This window comes from Sturnus vulgaris, chromosome 9 (assembly GCF_052056855.1).
Source record: "Sturnus vulgaris isolate bStuVul1 chromosome 9, bStuVul1.hap1, whole genome shotgun sequence".
Classification (NCBI taxonomy): Eukaryota; Metazoa; Chordata; class Aves; order Passeriformes; family Sturnidae; genus Sturnus; species Sturnus vulgaris.
In genome coordinates this window covers 4,794,160-4,810,668 of record NC_142251.1, presented here as the reverse complement: position 1 = coordinate 4,810,668, position 16,509 = coordinate 4,794,160, and the positions used below count along the sequence as shown (strand labels likewise).

Genomic DNA, 16,509 nt, shown 5'->3' with positions numbered 1-16,509 from the left:
CAGGAGTGGGATAGAATTAGACAGCAGTGTCTCTCTCAAGGCCAGCCCCGCTGTAATTCATGCCCCGAGGCGACCAGCCGAGGGGAGGAGGAGGAGGAGGAATTCTGCAGGCAGCAGTATTGATGGGCTACTCCCAGAAGCTTTGTTTTAATTAATTGTCAGAGCGCTCCTTGCAGTGGATCAGGCAGCTCCTTCAAAGCTTCCTTCCACCCACTGCTGCCCGTGCTCTTCTGCAGGGTCTGGGGCAGTGGGGTGAGCTCAGAGCCCCTCTGCTCCTTTGAGCCCCCAGGCTTCTGGTTAAACAGTGCAGAAGCTGCTGCTGTTTTCAAACAGGGGGGCTTCCCCCTGGCCAAGAGGCCTCTTTGATGGCCACAGAGTGGGCAGGAGTATTTGTCACAGCTTTTCGCTTCCCTTCTTTATTGACTTTCTGCTCGTCCCTGCTGCCAGGGGTCAGTCGGGGCGTTGGCTGGACTTTGCCAAAAGTCCACCCCAACCATCTGGTTCCCAGGTGCTGACGCAGTGCCCTGCCCCTGAGATACCAGGGGTTTGAACAGCAGGTTTGCAGCCCAGTTGGGTGTGTGGTGGTGAGGCTGGGACGGGGCTGTGCCAGCTCCAAAGCTTTTCCTGAGCAAGCAGGTTTGTGAACCTGAACTGCATTTGCCCTGCGAGCAGCAAGGTGACAGCAGCAACCGCAGCTCAGCGCCGAATTCGGGGTGACCTGGCTGCCATGAAGGGACCTGTCCCCATCCAGGACGCCATGGCCAGTGACACGGAGCCCTCCCACACCATCAAACTGCTGCACCTGCTTTTCCTCTCCACCTCCTGGGGAATGCAGGTCTGGGTGACCTTCGTGGCCGGTAGGTTGGGCTGTGTTGTGCTCTCTGCCCAGGGGGGTGGCACAGGGGAGGGGGCTTTGCCCCAGCTCTCACCTGCTCTCCCCCTCGCAGGGTTTGTGATGAGCAGGCACCTCCCTCGCCACACCTTCGGCTCCATCCAGCGGGAGCTCTTCCCCTACTACTTCCACATCAGCTCCACTTGTGCCTTCGTCAACCTGACCCTGTTTGCCATGTCCCATCCCAGCGAGCGGCTCGGCGAGGAGCACACGGCCCAGGTAGCCCCTCCTGGCCACAGCCCCAACCCCTTCCTCTGCTCCACTGCCTGGCTTGCAAACCACGGAGATCCACGCAGGGCTCTGGTTAAGAGAACCCCACAAACACCCAAACTGCAGCAAGCCAGGGGGCTTGGGGGAGCGATTTAACCCACCACACCTGCGAGGTGCTCACGGAGGGCTTTGCTCCTCTGCAGATCATCATCTTCTTCATCTGCATCGCCGCTTCCGTGCTGAACACGCAGTGGTTTGGACAGGTCACCTCCGACGTGATGGCTGAGCTGCAGCTGGTGGAGAGCAGGCAGGGGCTGGGGCAGGAGCTGGGGCTGGCAGCCAGCGAGCCCCGCAGGCAGCTCCGAGCCTCCAACCCCGGCTACAGGCGGCTGTCCCGGCGCTTCGCCCTCTACCACGCCCTGTCCTCCCTCTGCAACCTCCTGTGCATCCTGTGCAATGGGCTCAGCCTGCACCACCTGGCTGCCCAGCTCTCTGCCCTCTGAGGCCAGGACACTGCCAGGTGATGGCTGGCCCTGCTGCCTTGCTGTAATGCAACCCCGAGCTTTGGACATTAAACTGCAGCATCTTCAGGTGGAGACACTCTTGCTGTGTTGGTGCACAGTGCAGGAATTTACGAATAGCGAAATGGAAATGTTTTCTCTAGAACTGCCTGCAGCCAGCGTCTGTGATCAAAGCAGGAGTGTTTTATAGCTGAACAGCTTTCTAATGCCCCATGCATTAGCTGTGTCTAAAGCTGCAGTGTATTCCTGCAGTCACAGAGAAACTGCAGAAGAGAAAGAAATGAGAGATTGAGAATTACTTCTAATAAAAAGCCAAATGCTAATACAGAAGCGCAGAAGACCCTGTATGTCTGCTGTACCAGTTAATGTAACAGATAAGGGTGTTATGTTGGGGTTTACAATCAGTGTCTGTCATTCTCTGGTATTTCACAAGGTGAGAAATCTCATTCATTAGGCAGAAGTCAGTCTACTTAAAATAGCCATGTTTATTCCAGGTTCTGTAGGACATTCAGTAAGGTATCAAAAGGGTCAGTCAAACATTGCTCCAAACAAAGAGCTCTGTTGTGCCTTGGCCAGCAGCACGGCCAAGCAGTGACAAAACAGCAGCTGCTGAGTCCCAGGCAGGAACCTGACTGCATCCACCCCTCTGCAGCAGGCAGGTATCTCCCCAGGCCACTGCTGTTAAACCCCAGCAGCAACAGCCCACCTCTGAGCAAATCTGTGATTCTTCTCAGGTAAGGAAGAACATTCCTAGCTGCTGTTATACTGCAACCACAGCTAGTGTTTGGCACTGCTTCAGGTTTATTTCAAAACCACATGCAAGCCTATCATAGAAGAAACCTTCTGCAAGCCAGCTGGATTCCCTTTTAAACAAATAATCCCCTCATGTTAGCCCTTCCTTCTCCTATGCTGCTCCCCTGGAAGCTTCCCTGTGTGCCAAGATTATTTTCCTCCCCTGAAGAGTGCAAGGTATTTTTGTTCAAGCAGAAGTCTGCAGCCTGGAGCTGGGCTGACAAACAGCATCCTCTTGCACAGGATTCCTTGTTTCTTTCTTGCTCATTACAACCGATGCACTTTCTTGCCAGAGAAGTATTTCTTAGAGAAAGGAGAACGTTTGGCAAATACCAAAACTGTCGGGGTCCCAGCCTTTACAAAATACCTGCAAAGATTAAAAGGAGTCCTTGGCTTCATTGTAGCTGGCCCAGTGTCCTGCAAAGCAAGTGACTCCTGCCCAGCTCCATAAGGACTGACCTCCCAAAGGCTGGTGACGAGCTTTTGTGCTGATTAGCAGAGCCTCTCGGAGCCAGGGCTAAGCACATCTGAGGAGGAGTGTTTTATGAATCAACCCGTCTCCCAACAGCTTCTTTTAATTAAGGCAGCTGTTATTCTCCCTCTGGAAGGAGGGTTCTTTTGCAACTGCCCTTACAGCCTGAAGTCTGAGGGCTTATGGACACTGCTGAGTTTTATGGAGTGACAGAGATCCCGCTCCCACTGCGGCAGACCGAGCCCCCCACGCTGTGCAGCAGCTCCAGCCAGCTACGGGATGGTGCAACTCAACAGCACAGCCTGCACAGGAACTTTTTGGCTTCACAAACAGCAAATTCTCCTCTCTCAGTAGCAGCACAACTCTTTAAAGGCAGTTTCAGAGCAGAACAGTGCTGCGTGCTGCACCAGGGGCTGCTCACGCAGCAGTATGAACAGCGAGAGCATTGTTAACCTTCAACATGCTCTTTATAGGCTGCTGCCTGTTTTCCCTTTTTTTTTTTTAAAGTAGTATTGTGTAGATGGGATCTGGAATAGCCCTTCTGTGCTGCTCAGCTGTGCCCAGCTCCCTTTCCCACCTCCACCCAGTCCTGGAAAAAGTTGTTCATTTTTTGGGGGGAAAACATATGTAAGTCACTAAAGCCAGGCACAAAAGCAATCCATGCAGCTTTATACATTCAAAAGGCAGGACTATTAAGTCAGAGAAGAGTTAGGACTATTTAAGAACAAACTGGACTTAAAGCTCACACTTTTTGCCTTTTTTTCCCTGGACATGGACATGTACAGCCTCACCTTTCGTGCTGCAGCACTTGTAGCAATGTGTGTTCTGGGTTCACCTCATACATTTCTTCTCTTTCTTCATCTTCAAAATAGAGCTGGAAAAAAATATTTGAGGGGGTTATCACATGCCTAAGGTACATGAAGGAAAGCACTAAGGTGCTGAAAGCCCAGTAACAGCACACCATTATCAGCTGGGGGTTTATCAAACCTCTGTAGCTTGACCTGACTGTCGGATGCAAAATTCAGCGACAGAAATTGGTTTGTGTGAATTCCAAGTTTTTTCCCTCTATAAACCAGCTTAGGTAGTCCTGGCAGTAGCAGCAGGAAGGCAAAATACACTCGATGTTCCCATGCTTTACAGGCTATCAATCCAAATCTAAGGGCTGCTTTATAACAGGTGAAATGCAGCAATGCTATGAGATAAACTGAGTGGGTTTAGAGATATTTGAACAAAACAGAGTTGATTAAAGAGATTAAAATCCAGCAATGGTGCCTTAGACTGTAAATACACATAGGATTTAACCTGGAAAAGTACACAGCCACTGTCCTTCTGGACCTGTCTGCTCACTGTACACAGGGCTGTGCTGCTGCCTGGCACAGATGACACTGAAGTGGAAAATGAAAAATAAACATTCATATCCTTCCATGTACAACTTCAGAAAAATCCTCAAAACCTGCTGCAGCCACAACCAACTCACAACCCACCTTTGCTACAGTGTTAATAGAGATATATTATCTTGATCTGATAATGTGCTTAAGTAACTCCACTTAGTTCTGAAAATAAACTATTTTTAAAATAATATTTTCTTATTTGCATTGAGCAATTCCACAGTGTAATTAAAAAAAACAGGCTACCTATTACCTTGATGGTTTAAATCTTAATTATTGTTACAAAGATGGAATCTAAGCAGTATCTATAAATACCTCCTGTCAAATACCATGTAAGTGGAAGACAACTTCCATTTTCAAAAGTTAATTCTGTCAGCACATGTGGGCAATGTTTGAGTTTATAAGTGAGGGCAGCTCTCTTGTTTCACATCTGTGCACTGTAAACAGATGCCAACACTTTCATACCCTCAGAGCTGTGCACTTTCTCACTCCAGAAATAAAAAAAATCACAACACAACAACTCTGAAATTGAAGGAAAGTCAAACTTCTCACCTCAAGATTGTTGGGAAGGTATTTTTTTTCTGAATCCCAAGGAGGTAACTCAGCAAACATCACCATTAAATGATCAATAAACCTAAAAGCCAAAATACACTTGGTCAGCTTAGACAAAGTTCTCAGCTTCAATAACTTGTATGCTTACATTTGAATAATGGCAAAAATACATTAGCAAATTAAACAAGAGACTTCAAAGTAAGTTTAGACCAGCAATAGTTCCTTCCCTTTAAACTCATCACCTTCCCAATGAATCCAAGGCCCTGTTGTAACTCAGGTTATTGGCTTCAAATTTAAGCAGTACAACAACAAATTATTTTTAACTTTACATTTTCACACTGAAAAATATGTCAAAATAAACACCCTGCATTTTGTCTAGAATGGATTTTCCTTCAACATAGTCCCATGCTTCACCAGATCAGATTGATGAGAATATGTCTGTGTGTCAAAGGCTTCTTTATTTTGGTACTTGAGGAGTGCTGCAGGCCAGTTTGTTCTAAAAATCCATTTCCACTTCCTTTAGTCACAAAAAGACATAGTTAACACTACCATGAAAGTACTACAACTTCACTAACCTGCTTGCACTGTAAGTCCTAAACTTATTAATAGATCTGAGAAACTTGTCTACCAACAAACAAAAAGTTACAAATTCCAAGCCTGTTTAACTTTATAAGATCAGAAATTGAAGTTAACATCAAGGAGAGTGGAATTCCCAGCTTGCCAGTCACTCACAGCCTGAAAACTCTGCAGAACTTCAGTCAGATCTGCTGAAAGCCCTGAGGAGAACTTTGGGGTCACTGCTGGTTATAAGGGGCTCTCTTTGGAAGCTTTTCATAATTTTTAAGTTTAACCTTTAATTTCCAAGACACCAGGGCTTTGAAATGACACCTTAATGAATCTCTAAAATCCACATGTGTGGATGGGTCACAGGTAGCCCTGGCCACTAATTAATTACTGGTCTGAGCTTGCTCTGCAAGCCCCTTTAGCCACTCTGGCTAAATGTGTTTGTCTGCACTACCAATTTATGTAAATCACACAATAATTCAGGTTAGGGAGGACCTCAGGAGGTCATCTAGTGCAGCCTCCTGCTCAAAAGCAGGGTCAGCTGAGTGATCAGAAACATGACACTGCTCCAACAGCATGGCAGTGTTTCACCTGCTGCCTGTTCTCATTTGCTCAAACAGCTCCTCTATGCAAGAATGCAGCTGGCAGTGCATTTACCTGGAGTTCTCATGAAAAGCCACAGTGAAATCTGTCTGCTCATGCTCAGGGTACAGGAAGAGGACAGGCCAGTTCAGGTTGCCATCAGCATCTAAGTGCACCTTTGCCCCTGTGGCACTGTCAGAGTGGAACCCATCTAAGGATATCTCAGCCAGGCCATCTGACACTTCCTCTTCTTCATCTGAAGGCTCAAGAACAAGCTTGATATTTCTTTCCTGGAGGATAGGGAGGGAAAAAACCAAAAATCAACTAAAAATCTAACAGTTATGGTGAGAAGAATAAGAACAAAAAATTAGCAATTAGTAAAAGGTCAAATTATGTTGTTCTTGTTAATGAGTCAGCTCTTATACATGCCATCCAAAGCTTTCCCACAGTATCAGACCCAGATGACTGGACCAGAATCCAGAACCTCAGCCAGATATCCAGACTCCTCCTAAACAAATGAGGAGAGGTGGGAATCCAGAGGGGCCCACACGTGGAGAGATGAGCCTGAGAAAACATGTGGAAAGGGATTCATCTAAAATCCTTTTCTCTGGGGCCTGCCAGGCATCACTACAGGGTGCAACTACACACACCAGCTCCTGAGAACATCTACTCCTTCAGAGAACTGAAGAAAACTCACTCTTTTCCTGGAAAGACAACAGCAGAAGAGATCTGACTGTATGTAAGAGCCCAAAATATTTTAATGTAGTTTAAACATTCACCAAGGAAGGAGAGGATCCAGGACTGATTCCCTCTCTACCCTATTGGTTATCTTCTATTCTTCCACAGAATTAATGTCTGTGGGCAGCAAAGAAAGCCAGGTTCATTGGGCTGATGTGATGCTACAGCCCAGCAGCCAGAGCACTCACAAAGCTCAGCCCATCTCCTAACACTGGGTCTGTATTTTGCATTAGTTGTTACCTGAAATACAGAAAGCTGTGAGGTGGGGCTAGAGCCATGCAGATCTGGAGAATCATGGCTTTAACTCAATGTTTTTTGCTTCAGCCCTCAAAAACCAATGTATGAGAAACAGCTTCTAAAGAAAAACGAGAGAGCCCCTAAAAAAACCCCAAACCACACAAAACCAGCCCCTCTCTGCAACTCACCTTTATTGCTGCAAGCAAAATTTCCTTTTGACACTGCTCTTTGCTCTCCATCACCTTTGCTTTCCTGGCATCCCGCTCCTGAATTCGCTACAGGTGAGAAAAGGATGCACAGTGGTCACACTGAGCAGGTCACTGCTCTTCCCTGACAAGGGTGGAGAAATCAGTTTGGGTACCCAGGAAGCTCCCCTCCAGCTCCTTCCCCTGCACATCTCAACACACAAAAAAAGAAATTCCCACTCGAACCTGTCTGGGGACATCACACTACACAGAAACCTGGATGGAGCACCCTCCCTCCACGGATCCCAAAGAGACAAGCACTGCAGATGCCAAGCTGCCTTCATATTTACCTTTAATTTGTCAGCTTTAGCTCTTATTTCCACAAACTTTTTCTCTTTTGAGTCTATTTGCATGCCTTCCTCACACCATGCTATTGCTTCCAAGAAATTCTTTAGCTCCATGTGACAGAGAGCTCCTGGAAGGATTAATATTGTAAGTTTCTAGTGTTGGAGTCAGTGTACAACTACTACACAAGTGGTGATTATAAAGACAGCATTAGGCCTGGTGCTTCTGCACTAAAACTTTTTTGTCTTGTGGGGTCATGTTCAACCAGAAACTACCAGCACATCAGTTGAGAAGGAAATTTAAAAATTTCATCAGTTCTTATATCACTTAGCCACAGAAAGCAGTAGAATTATGCTAAAAGTGTCTGTTACAAACAAAATTTTATCATTGTTATTAACACTTCAGTATTTGTCTTGTTAGGAAAAATAAAACGGGGATTTCTATGGAGTGGGAAAAAAAGAACAGACCCCAAAAACAGTATTGTGGAAAACAGGAAAAGCTATGATGTACTCTACAGAAACAGGTCTAGTGCCTCTGATAGATATAGGAGATGAAGAACAAAAGGATATTTTGATTGAAAATGCAAAGCAAAAGGCAGAGCTCTGTTTTGGGGAGAAACAGCAATAACAAGTGAAGAGATCTCTTCCAGTAACTGCTTTCCCTTTCTGAAATGAATTCTGTCCAGAAACAAAGTATGATGCCCACAGTAATTTAAGCTTTATAAACACAATTATTACACACCCAGAAACATGCAAGGAAGCAAGGCAACAAGTAACAACGGTCTGCTTCAGGGCTGGCAACAATGACAGCACAGTCAGTAAAGTTAACATCAGCCAAGTGTTTGGAAAGGACGCCCCTGGTGCTCCATGCAGCAACACCAGCTTTAACTCTCACCTCTTATGATGGCTTTGAGATGGGTGGGCTTCAGCTTTTTGGCTTGGATGGCGTCATTTAGAGCAGAACGGTAGTTACCTGTAAAGCAAGTAAAAGTGCTCAGAACCTTTCCCTTGTGTTTAAAATCCAACCAGATACCAAGGTGACAAAACGGTTTATGCAGGGAGCCTGTAATTCACTGTTTCCACCATCACAGCGAGGCGAGAGGAAGGTAAAAAAAAAGAGCAAACTAAGAACAAGAAGTGAAAGGACAGGGATCAATCATTCAGGTGAGAGGTAAATAACATGGTGTGAGCAGACCACCTCCCTGCTGCAACACACAGCAGCATTAAAAGGCCCAGAACACCTTCCCTGCTGCATGGACACTGTTGGGTGGATGGCAGTAACTGTAAGAGAGTCACAGGATTATTAAGGTTGATAAACACCTCCAAGATCATCAAGTAATGAGGGTAAATTTACACTAGATATAAGGAAGAAATTTTTCACAATGAGAGTGGCGAGACACTGGCAGAAGTTGTGCAGAGAGGTAGCAGGAGCCCCATCCCTGGAAACATTCAAGCTCAGGCTGGACAAGGCTCTGAACAAATTTGTTTAGCTGAAGATGTCACTGCTCTTTGCAGAGGGGTTGGATCAGATGACCTTTAAGGGTCCCTTCCAACCCAAACTAGTCTATGATTCTAAAAAAAACCACAGTTTTTGCCCTGTCCTGGAGCCAAGGCTCGAGCAGCAGGTGACAGCTGGAAGGAACCGAGAACAAACCCTGCACGCAGCCATGTGCTGAAGCGAGCCGGGTCTTCAGGGCCCAAGGAGCCTCTTATGGGTAAGCTACTAACTCTGCATATCACAAAACCGAAACGAACAAAAAGGAAACCCCAGACGGGGAGGAGAGGCAGCCCTGGAGCGCGGTCTGTCGGAGGGAGGTCCCTTACCCAAGTGGAAATGTGCAGCCGCTCGGTTCGTGAGCAGCACCGCGTCCAGCTCCGCATCCCCGCACCGCCTCCGCAGCCCCTCCGAGTAGGCGGCCACGGCTCTCCCGTAGTCCTTCTCCTTGAAGTACTCGTTCCCTTCGTTCTTGTACATGGTGGCCAGCTCTGCGGGGGTGCAGCGGGGTCAGGGTGGGGCAGGGACAGCCCGAGCCCCGGCCCGGCCCGGTGCGCACCTGCGGGGCTGCGATCCTCGTCGAACAGCAGCGACTGCAGGCAGGCGAGCTCGGGCTGCCGCGCCGAGTCGATCTCGGCCGGGCAGCGCTTCATGAACATGGGGATGGCCTCCAGCTCCTGCGGACGGACAGACGGACACACGCACAGCGCCCTGAGCCCGGCCCGTCCAGCCCCGCGCCCGGCCCCGCCGCCTCACCTGCTCCCAGGTGTCGGGGTTCAGCGCTCCCCGGTACCGCGGCGGCTCCGGCGCTCCGGCCATGCCGTCCTGCTGCTCGGGCTCCGCCATGCTCCGGCTGCTCCTCCCGCTGCCGCCCGGCCCCGCCTGCGACCGCCCCCGCCGCATCAGGCCCGGCCCCGCTCCTTCCGATGGGCGCCGGCATCCTACTGGGACCGACATCCCAACGGGACCGGCACCGGCACCTCACCGGTACCGGCACCAGCATCCCACTCTCCCCCATCTCAAGCCCGGCCACGCTCCTTCCGAGCCGCCCTGGCATCCCACCGGTACCGGCACCAGCATCCCACCCTCCCTCGCCTTAATCCCAGCCTCACTCCTTCTGATCGGCACCGGCCCCGGCATCGGACACGCTTCGGCATCCCACCGGCACCGGCATCCCACCCTGCCCCACCCCAATCCCGGCCCCGCTCCTTCCGATGGGCACCGGCATCCAGCTGGTACCGGCATCAGCCCCAGCCCCCCTCATTTAGACCCACTGTCGTCCCCCCCCAGTCCCAGCGGGGATATTAGGAAAAAATTCTTCATCAGAAGGGTTGTCAGGCATTGGAACAGCATGCTCAGGGAAGTGATGGAGTCATCATCCCTGAAGAGATTTAACGGGCAGTAGATATGGCACCTGGGGACACGGATTGAGCCTTGGCAGCTCAGGTGAATGGGTGGACTCAATGATCTTACAGGCCTTTTCCAACCTAAACGATTCAGTGATTTTATTACAGTGGTACCGCTGTTGCTCATGATCTCTCGATCTCACACAGAGGAGCTGTGGCACAGGGTGAGGTGACCCCCTCCAAGCAGGTCCCTGTCCATCAGTGCTGCTGGGATGGCACCAAGCTCTTCCTCACGGGAGCCCCAGGGCCTGCCATGGCAAGCTTCCACCTTCATGGGACCCGAGTGCTCCCAAAGAGATGCAAACAAAGGAAAGTCACCTTCCTTTGTCTCTCTTTTAGAATTCTTCATGCTGAGAATGTGGCAGTGAGGGGAGCCCTCCTGTGCCCCTGTGCTGTCTTGGCTGTCCTGTGCTCCTGACAGAGGCCATGACCAGTCTGTCCCTGCCAGGCGGTGTGTGCTCCCACAGCCAACGAGGCTACAAGTGCTGGAAAAAGCAGCTGCCAGGGACCTGTATCCAGAGGGAAGAACGTCCCCAGCCCTGTGGGGGAATGTGGGCTGATTCCAGCTCAACCTCAGCACCTGGCACACCTGCAGGACACTGTGGCTGGCTCTGATGTGTGCTGGATTTGCCTCTGCTCACCCAGAGCCATGGCCAGGGCTGCTCAGACAATCTCATTGCAGCAGAGATGACAGATTCAGAGAGGAGGCATTTAAGGGACTTGCACTTTACTCAGAAGCTCTATGACCCCTTCTTTGGTGAGGAACAAAACTTCGTCAGCATTCTGATTCCAAACCTCAAAAACTGGAGGGTCCTCGCAGACCCTCTTCCCAGCTACAACCACGTAGGGATAGCCCAGCCTTTTGGCGTCCTTCAGCCTTTTACCAATGGTCAGCTGGGTCCGGTCGTCCAGCACTGAGTCGCCAGCCAGGTGGGGCAGTGCTTCAGCCAGGTCATCGTACACCTGCTCCAGCAGCACCGCTCCCTCCTCCTCCTTGCTGCCCCTCTTGGGGGGGATGAAGCACAGCTGGTAGGGAGCGATGAGGCTGGGCCAGCGGATGCTGTCCTCAGTGGAGAGCACCTCGATGGAGGCCGCCAGGATGCGAGTGACACCCAGGCCGTAGCAGCCCATTTCTGCCAGCTGGGGCTTGTTCTCAGACGAGGAGAAGACGGCGTTGGCGACAGAGGAGTACTTGGTGCCCAGGTAAAACGTGTGCCCTACTTCAATCCCTTTGGTCTCAGTGAGTTTCTCCCCACACGTGGGGCACGAGGTTTGCTCCCCGTTTAGCGTCTCCACGTTGGCAGCAAAATGTCCCTGAGGGCACAGCAGCAGCCTGTCCTCGCCGATGTCCGCCGGGAGCTGGAACTCGTGGGACGTGGTGCCGCCGATGCTGCCCGTGGCCGCCTGCACCTTGACAAAGCGCAGCCCCAGGCGGGTGAAGAGGCTGCAGTAGGCGGCACACACCTGCTCGTAGGTGCGCCGAGCCGCCTCCTCAGAGGTGTCGAAGGTGTACATGTCCTTCATGTAGAACTCCCGGCTGCGCAGCAAACCGAAGCGTGGCTTGGGCTCATCCCGGAACTTCCTGGTGATCTGGTAGAGGCGCAGCGGGAGCTGCTTGTAGGACAGGCCGCTCTGCGAGGCCACCAGCGCTGTCACCACCTCCTCGTGCGTGGGGCCCAGGCAGTAGCCGTGGTTGTGCCGATCCACCAGCCGGAAAAGCTCCGGCCCCATCTGGTCCCAGCGGCCGCTGGCGCGCCACAGCTCGGCCGAGCACAGGCTGGGCAGGTTCAGCTTCTGCCCACCCACGGCCTGCATCTCCTGGTCCATCACCTTGATCAGCTTCTCCATGGCACGGACGGTGGGCGGCAGGTAGGAATAGCAGCCGGGGCTGGTGGGATGGATGAGCCCCCCCTGCAGCATCAGCCGCTGGCTGCGGCAGGTGGGCTCCCCGGGCCGGCCCTCGGCTCCTGCCTGGCCGCCCATGGGCAGGGCCAGCGGCTGGAAGAGCTGTGAGAGCAGCAGGCGCCTGGCCCTGCCCGGGGTGCCACCGTGCCGGGCCCTGATCCCGCATTGACGGGCGCCCAGTGCCAGGACACGGCACTTCCTCAACAAGGCCTCCATGGCGGGGATGGACAGGGCCCTGCGGAGAGAGACCAGGGGTCAGCGCTGACCACACCGAGTCTGTGGCCACCCTGACACCTTCCTACGTGCACCAGAGCTCACACAGACCCACACACACCTGGTGCCACACACGTGAACGCTCTCCAGGATGTACAGGTACCCCTACACGGACACGTGACTGCTGCACAGGCACACCTGCACACGCAGCCAGGTGTACACACCTGCACGGCTCCCGGCATACCGGTACCCCATCACACCTGAGCGCTGCACGGTGCGTTCACACACCCCTGCACATGTTCTGGGACACACAGGTACGCGGACATGCACGAACGCGGCACGCGCACACCTGCACACACACACACACGTGGCTGCACGCGCACCCGGGTACACACGCGGGAACACCTTCCGGGATGCACAGGTACCGCTGCACGGCCACGGACACATGGTAATTCCGCGGGGGAGCACCTGAGCGCACACCTGAGCACACGCTCACACACACACCTGAGCACACACGTGCACACGCTCACACACACCTGAGCGCACACGTGCACACGCTCACACACGTGCACACGCACTTACAGCCGCGAGGGCGCGCGCCCGGCCCCGCCGGCGCGGCCAATGAGGAGCCCCTCCCTGTCACGTGGGCGGACACACGCGGAAGGCGGGCGGCGCGCGCCGCTCTCTATGGTTCCGGAGGGCGCGGCGGGCGCCACCTGGCGGCCGGGAGGAGTGGCTGCAGCGGGGGGCGGTGGGTGGCACCAGGACGGGGACATGGCACACGCAGGGCTGACACAGTCAGGATTCGGGCGTCCCTTCCTAATTAGCAAGGGCCTGGAAGACTGATTAGGTTTCTTGGGAGAGGCTGCTGGTGTGGAACTTGCTGCTGTCCCACCGGCTCAGAGGGACGGTGAGCACTTGTCCATCCTGCTCTTGGAAGAACTGACCTTCATCACCTCAAACAGCGCCTTTGCCAGCTCCATCCTCCCCGCTCGTCATGGCTTTGGACAGCTGGGTCATGTCCAGAGTGTGGTTATGGCAGACAGCCCTCAGCTCCACAGGTGCTGGCTGGGAATTCCTCATCTTTCTGAACCCACTGTTCCATCTGTGCCTCGGCGTTTCTTCGGCCTCACCTGCCCAAAGTGGAGTCTGCAGGAGGCACCACAAGGTCTCGGGGGAGCCACACTGAGGTCAAAGACCTGCTCAAAGCACTCGATGCCAAATGTTTGCTGTTTGTCCCTGAGGAGCTGCAGTTTGGGAATGGCGTCATCCAGGTCAAACTCCACAGCTTGGCCCAGGAGTTTCATCCAACAGGGACAGTTCTTGCACAGTGTACACCCTCATATAAGAGTAAAAAACAGTAAATAGAGCCAGGACAGCACAAAATGGGTCCTTGAAAGCAATGAGCCCATTTCCATCCCCTTTCACTCCTGGGCTAGAATGTCCTGAGTGTTCAGGAGCAGAAGCACTTGGAGGGTGCCTGGAGGGCTGAGAGATCAAAAGCCACCTTCTGAGCTCATTCCAGCTTTCTGCAGTCCAGTCTGGCAGACAGATATCGCCTGACACACAGTGACCACCTCCACACTGCACTGTTCTGCCTCCTCCCTCAGCTCAGAGGGAGTTTAACATCTCTGGAGCACATAGTGAAGTCCTCCCCTGGAGGAGGAGACAGAACTTCAATGAAGAGTTAAATAATCCTGTTTAAATACAGGGAAATAAGAATGAATCCTTATTTTAAAAAAGGGATTTGAAGAAATCTTCACAATTCTATAATGTGAAATCTTCATGTGCACTCCTGTTTACAGAGGGCTGGAAATGAGCAAAAGCAAGGAATTAAGGAGCACATCTTTGATGCTCTGGGTTATCTAGAAACATTAGAGTCATTAAAGTTGAGACAGCTTTGCAAGGTGACTCAGAGTCCTGTGTGCCCAGAGGGACCTGTGGGAGTCCCTCAGCAGCTCAGTGCTGGAGCTGGGATCTGGCCCAGATTTCCTGGCTGACAGGTGGCAGCTTCCCTCCCTGACCAGCCTTCACTGGTTTTGCCAGGCAATTATTTCTCCCTACGTGTTTCTCACCACAATTAGACAGGCACTGCAAACGCTGTTTGGGAGAGGTGCTGTGGCTGTCTGGAGGATCAGGATGGATTCCAGTGGGAAGGGAATTTGCTCACACCTTGGACACGCAGGTGCTGCTGTGTGTCCCTGGGCACCTCCAGAGCCACACTGCAATCCCTTTGTCCATCTCCTGCTTGCCCAGGAATTGTGAGATTTTCACCAGGCAGTTCAGGATGGGAGGGTTGTCTCCATTTCTATTGTTGGAGCCAGAGAAGTGAAACACATTTCCATCGGTGACTTATTACCTGCTGTGCTGATCAAAGGGACAAAACCATCTTGGATTGATTCGCTGGGGCAGTGTTTTAACCAGGAGAGGTTAAGGCTACACAGGAGATGTGGTCTGTGGGGAAAGCTGATCTCTTATTAAATCAGCAGACAGGACTGGATGTGGGGCTCAGCTTAGGGGTTATGTGCCTGAAAGCCTGTCTGGGCTCCTTATTTTTTCCAGCTGTGCTGGGGGAACCTAATAAAGGTACTGCTGTCCCTGCAGCCTTTCACCTAACTGCTCCCCCGCTGCTTTGCTGGGGCTGATTTATGGCATTGGGGCCAAAAGCGTGGCCTGAGAGGGGCGTGCCCTGCACATGGTGAGACTGAGGGGCTCAGCTCCTGTCTGGGGCCTCCCTCTTTGCCCCGAGGGATTTCCGGGAGGAAAAATGCTGAGGATGGGGAGAAGATAAATGAAAGATCAAGCAGGCAATAGCAGCTGTCTTGAATCAGTCTCTGGCACAGCACCAAAGAGATCAAGGGGTCAGTGTGAGAGTAGCCACTGGGGTGGTGGAAAATGGTTCTTCTTTTTCCAGCAGCATCCTCAGATAGCACTAGGCCAGGGCTAGGGAAGAGAAGTCAGGGCAAGTGAGAGGCCAAGTCATTCAGTGGTCAAACTTCTCTCCATCCTGCAGAGAATGTGCAGTTTGGGCGTGGGGTTGGCACAGAGTGGTGGCCCATCCCATCCCATCCCATCCGTGCTCCTACACAGCTTATAGGGTCTGTGACCCCACAGTGCTGGCTCACACCCTTGGCTCACTGATTTGATCCCCTCCAGTGATATTACTGTAACTGCTGGACAATGTTTTTATGCCCACTGGAGTGGTGATTACAGGTCCTTTGATTTGCCCCTTGGAGAGTTGCTGAGGAATATAAAATTACTGCACACCCCCCCTGCACACTGGCAGCAACCCAAGGTGCAGGTGCTCCCTCCTGGGTGACCCTCGGGTGCTTTTAGACAGCTCCTCCTGAGCAGACAACACTTGTTTTTTTCCCTGCCAGGACCCTGCTGTTTTCCAGCCCTGTCTGCACAGGGGAGGGGACATTCCCTGGGGAATGGAGATGTTGGGTGCCACGGTGATGGTTGCCATGGCAAGGGCTGCCACCATCGCCATGGTCCTTAGGGACCAGAGCTGTCAGCATGTGGCTGCAGGCAGTCCTGGGGACATGGGCAGCTGGGTGAGAGCTGGATTATGTGGGGGGAGCTGGACTTACTGATGCAGCTCTTCTCACCTCCCAGACCGTCTGTGCCTGCTGGGAAGCAGCTCCTTGTACAGGGACTTTTAGCACAGGGAGTCCAGGACACCCAGTTCCAGCTGGGAGCAGCCTGGGGTGGAAGCATGGGATGTGCTGGGTACCCAGCACAGAGCACACAGTACCTGCAGGCAGGTGAGCCTGGCAGGAGCTCGGCAGTGACCACGTTACCTCTGCCTGCATCCTCAGGCCTTTGCCCTTTTCAAGGGATGCTTGGACAGCCCTTCCCATTAGTTTTGCTCTGTTTCACTTGCAAGCAAGTGGATGCACTTCATGGATGAGGGCAGCTGGGTTTGAATCCTTTTCGGTAACAGGAGCTCCTTGTATCCTCAAAAAAAGTTATACTCTGCTGCTTAAAAGCCAGTTTTTCCTCATATTTTC

The 16,509-nt window shown here is 52.1% G+C and overlaps 3 protein-coding genes across 3 annotated transcripts; 1 reads left to right on the top strand and 2 right to left on the bottom strand.

Annotated features, from left to right (window-relative positions):
- The first annotated feature begins 495 nt into the window (after positions 1-495).
- TMEM205 (transmembrane protein 205) lies at positions 496-1,948 on the top strand. Its single transcript, XM_014870585.2, has 3 exons — positions 496-857; positions 948-1,111; positions 1,306-1,948. The coding sequence occupies exons 1-3, from the start codon at positions 728-730 to the stop codon at positions 1,603-1,605; spliced, it is 594 nt and encodes a 197-aa protein (XP_014726071.1). The 5' UTR covers positions 496-727; the 3' UTR covers positions 1,606-1,948.
- A 136-nt stretch (positions 1,949-2,084) lies between these two features.
- TTC4 (tetratricopeptide repeat domain 4) lies at positions 2,085-9,847 on the bottom strand. The gene is made up of 10 exons (XM_014870584.2): positions 9,729-9,847; positions 9,532-9,649; positions 9,302-9,463; positions 8,373-8,450; positions 7,484-7,608; positions 7,137-7,223; positions 6,049-6,263; positions 4,828-4,909; positions 3,679-3,761; positions 2,085-2,782 (listed from the first exon to the last, which is right to left on the bottom strand). The coding sequence occupies exons 1-10, from the start codon at positions 9,816-9,818 to the stop codon at positions 2,683-2,685; spliced, it is 1,140 nt and encodes a 379-aa protein (XP_014726070.2). The 5' UTR covers positions 9,819-9,847; the 3' UTR covers positions 2,085-2,682.
- Positions 9,848-10,450: 603 nt separating this feature from the next.
- PARS2 (prolyl-tRNA synthetase 2, mitochondrial) lies at positions 10,451-12,517 on the bottom strand. Its single transcript, XM_014894288.2, has one exon. It carries the CDS (start codon positions 12,497-12,499, stop codon positions 11,090-11,092), a length of 1,410 nt encoding a protein of 469 aa, XP_014749774.2. The 5' UTR covers positions 12,500-12,517; the 3' UTR covers positions 10,451-11,089.
- Between the last annotated feature and the right edge of the window lie 3,992 nt (positions 12,518-16,509).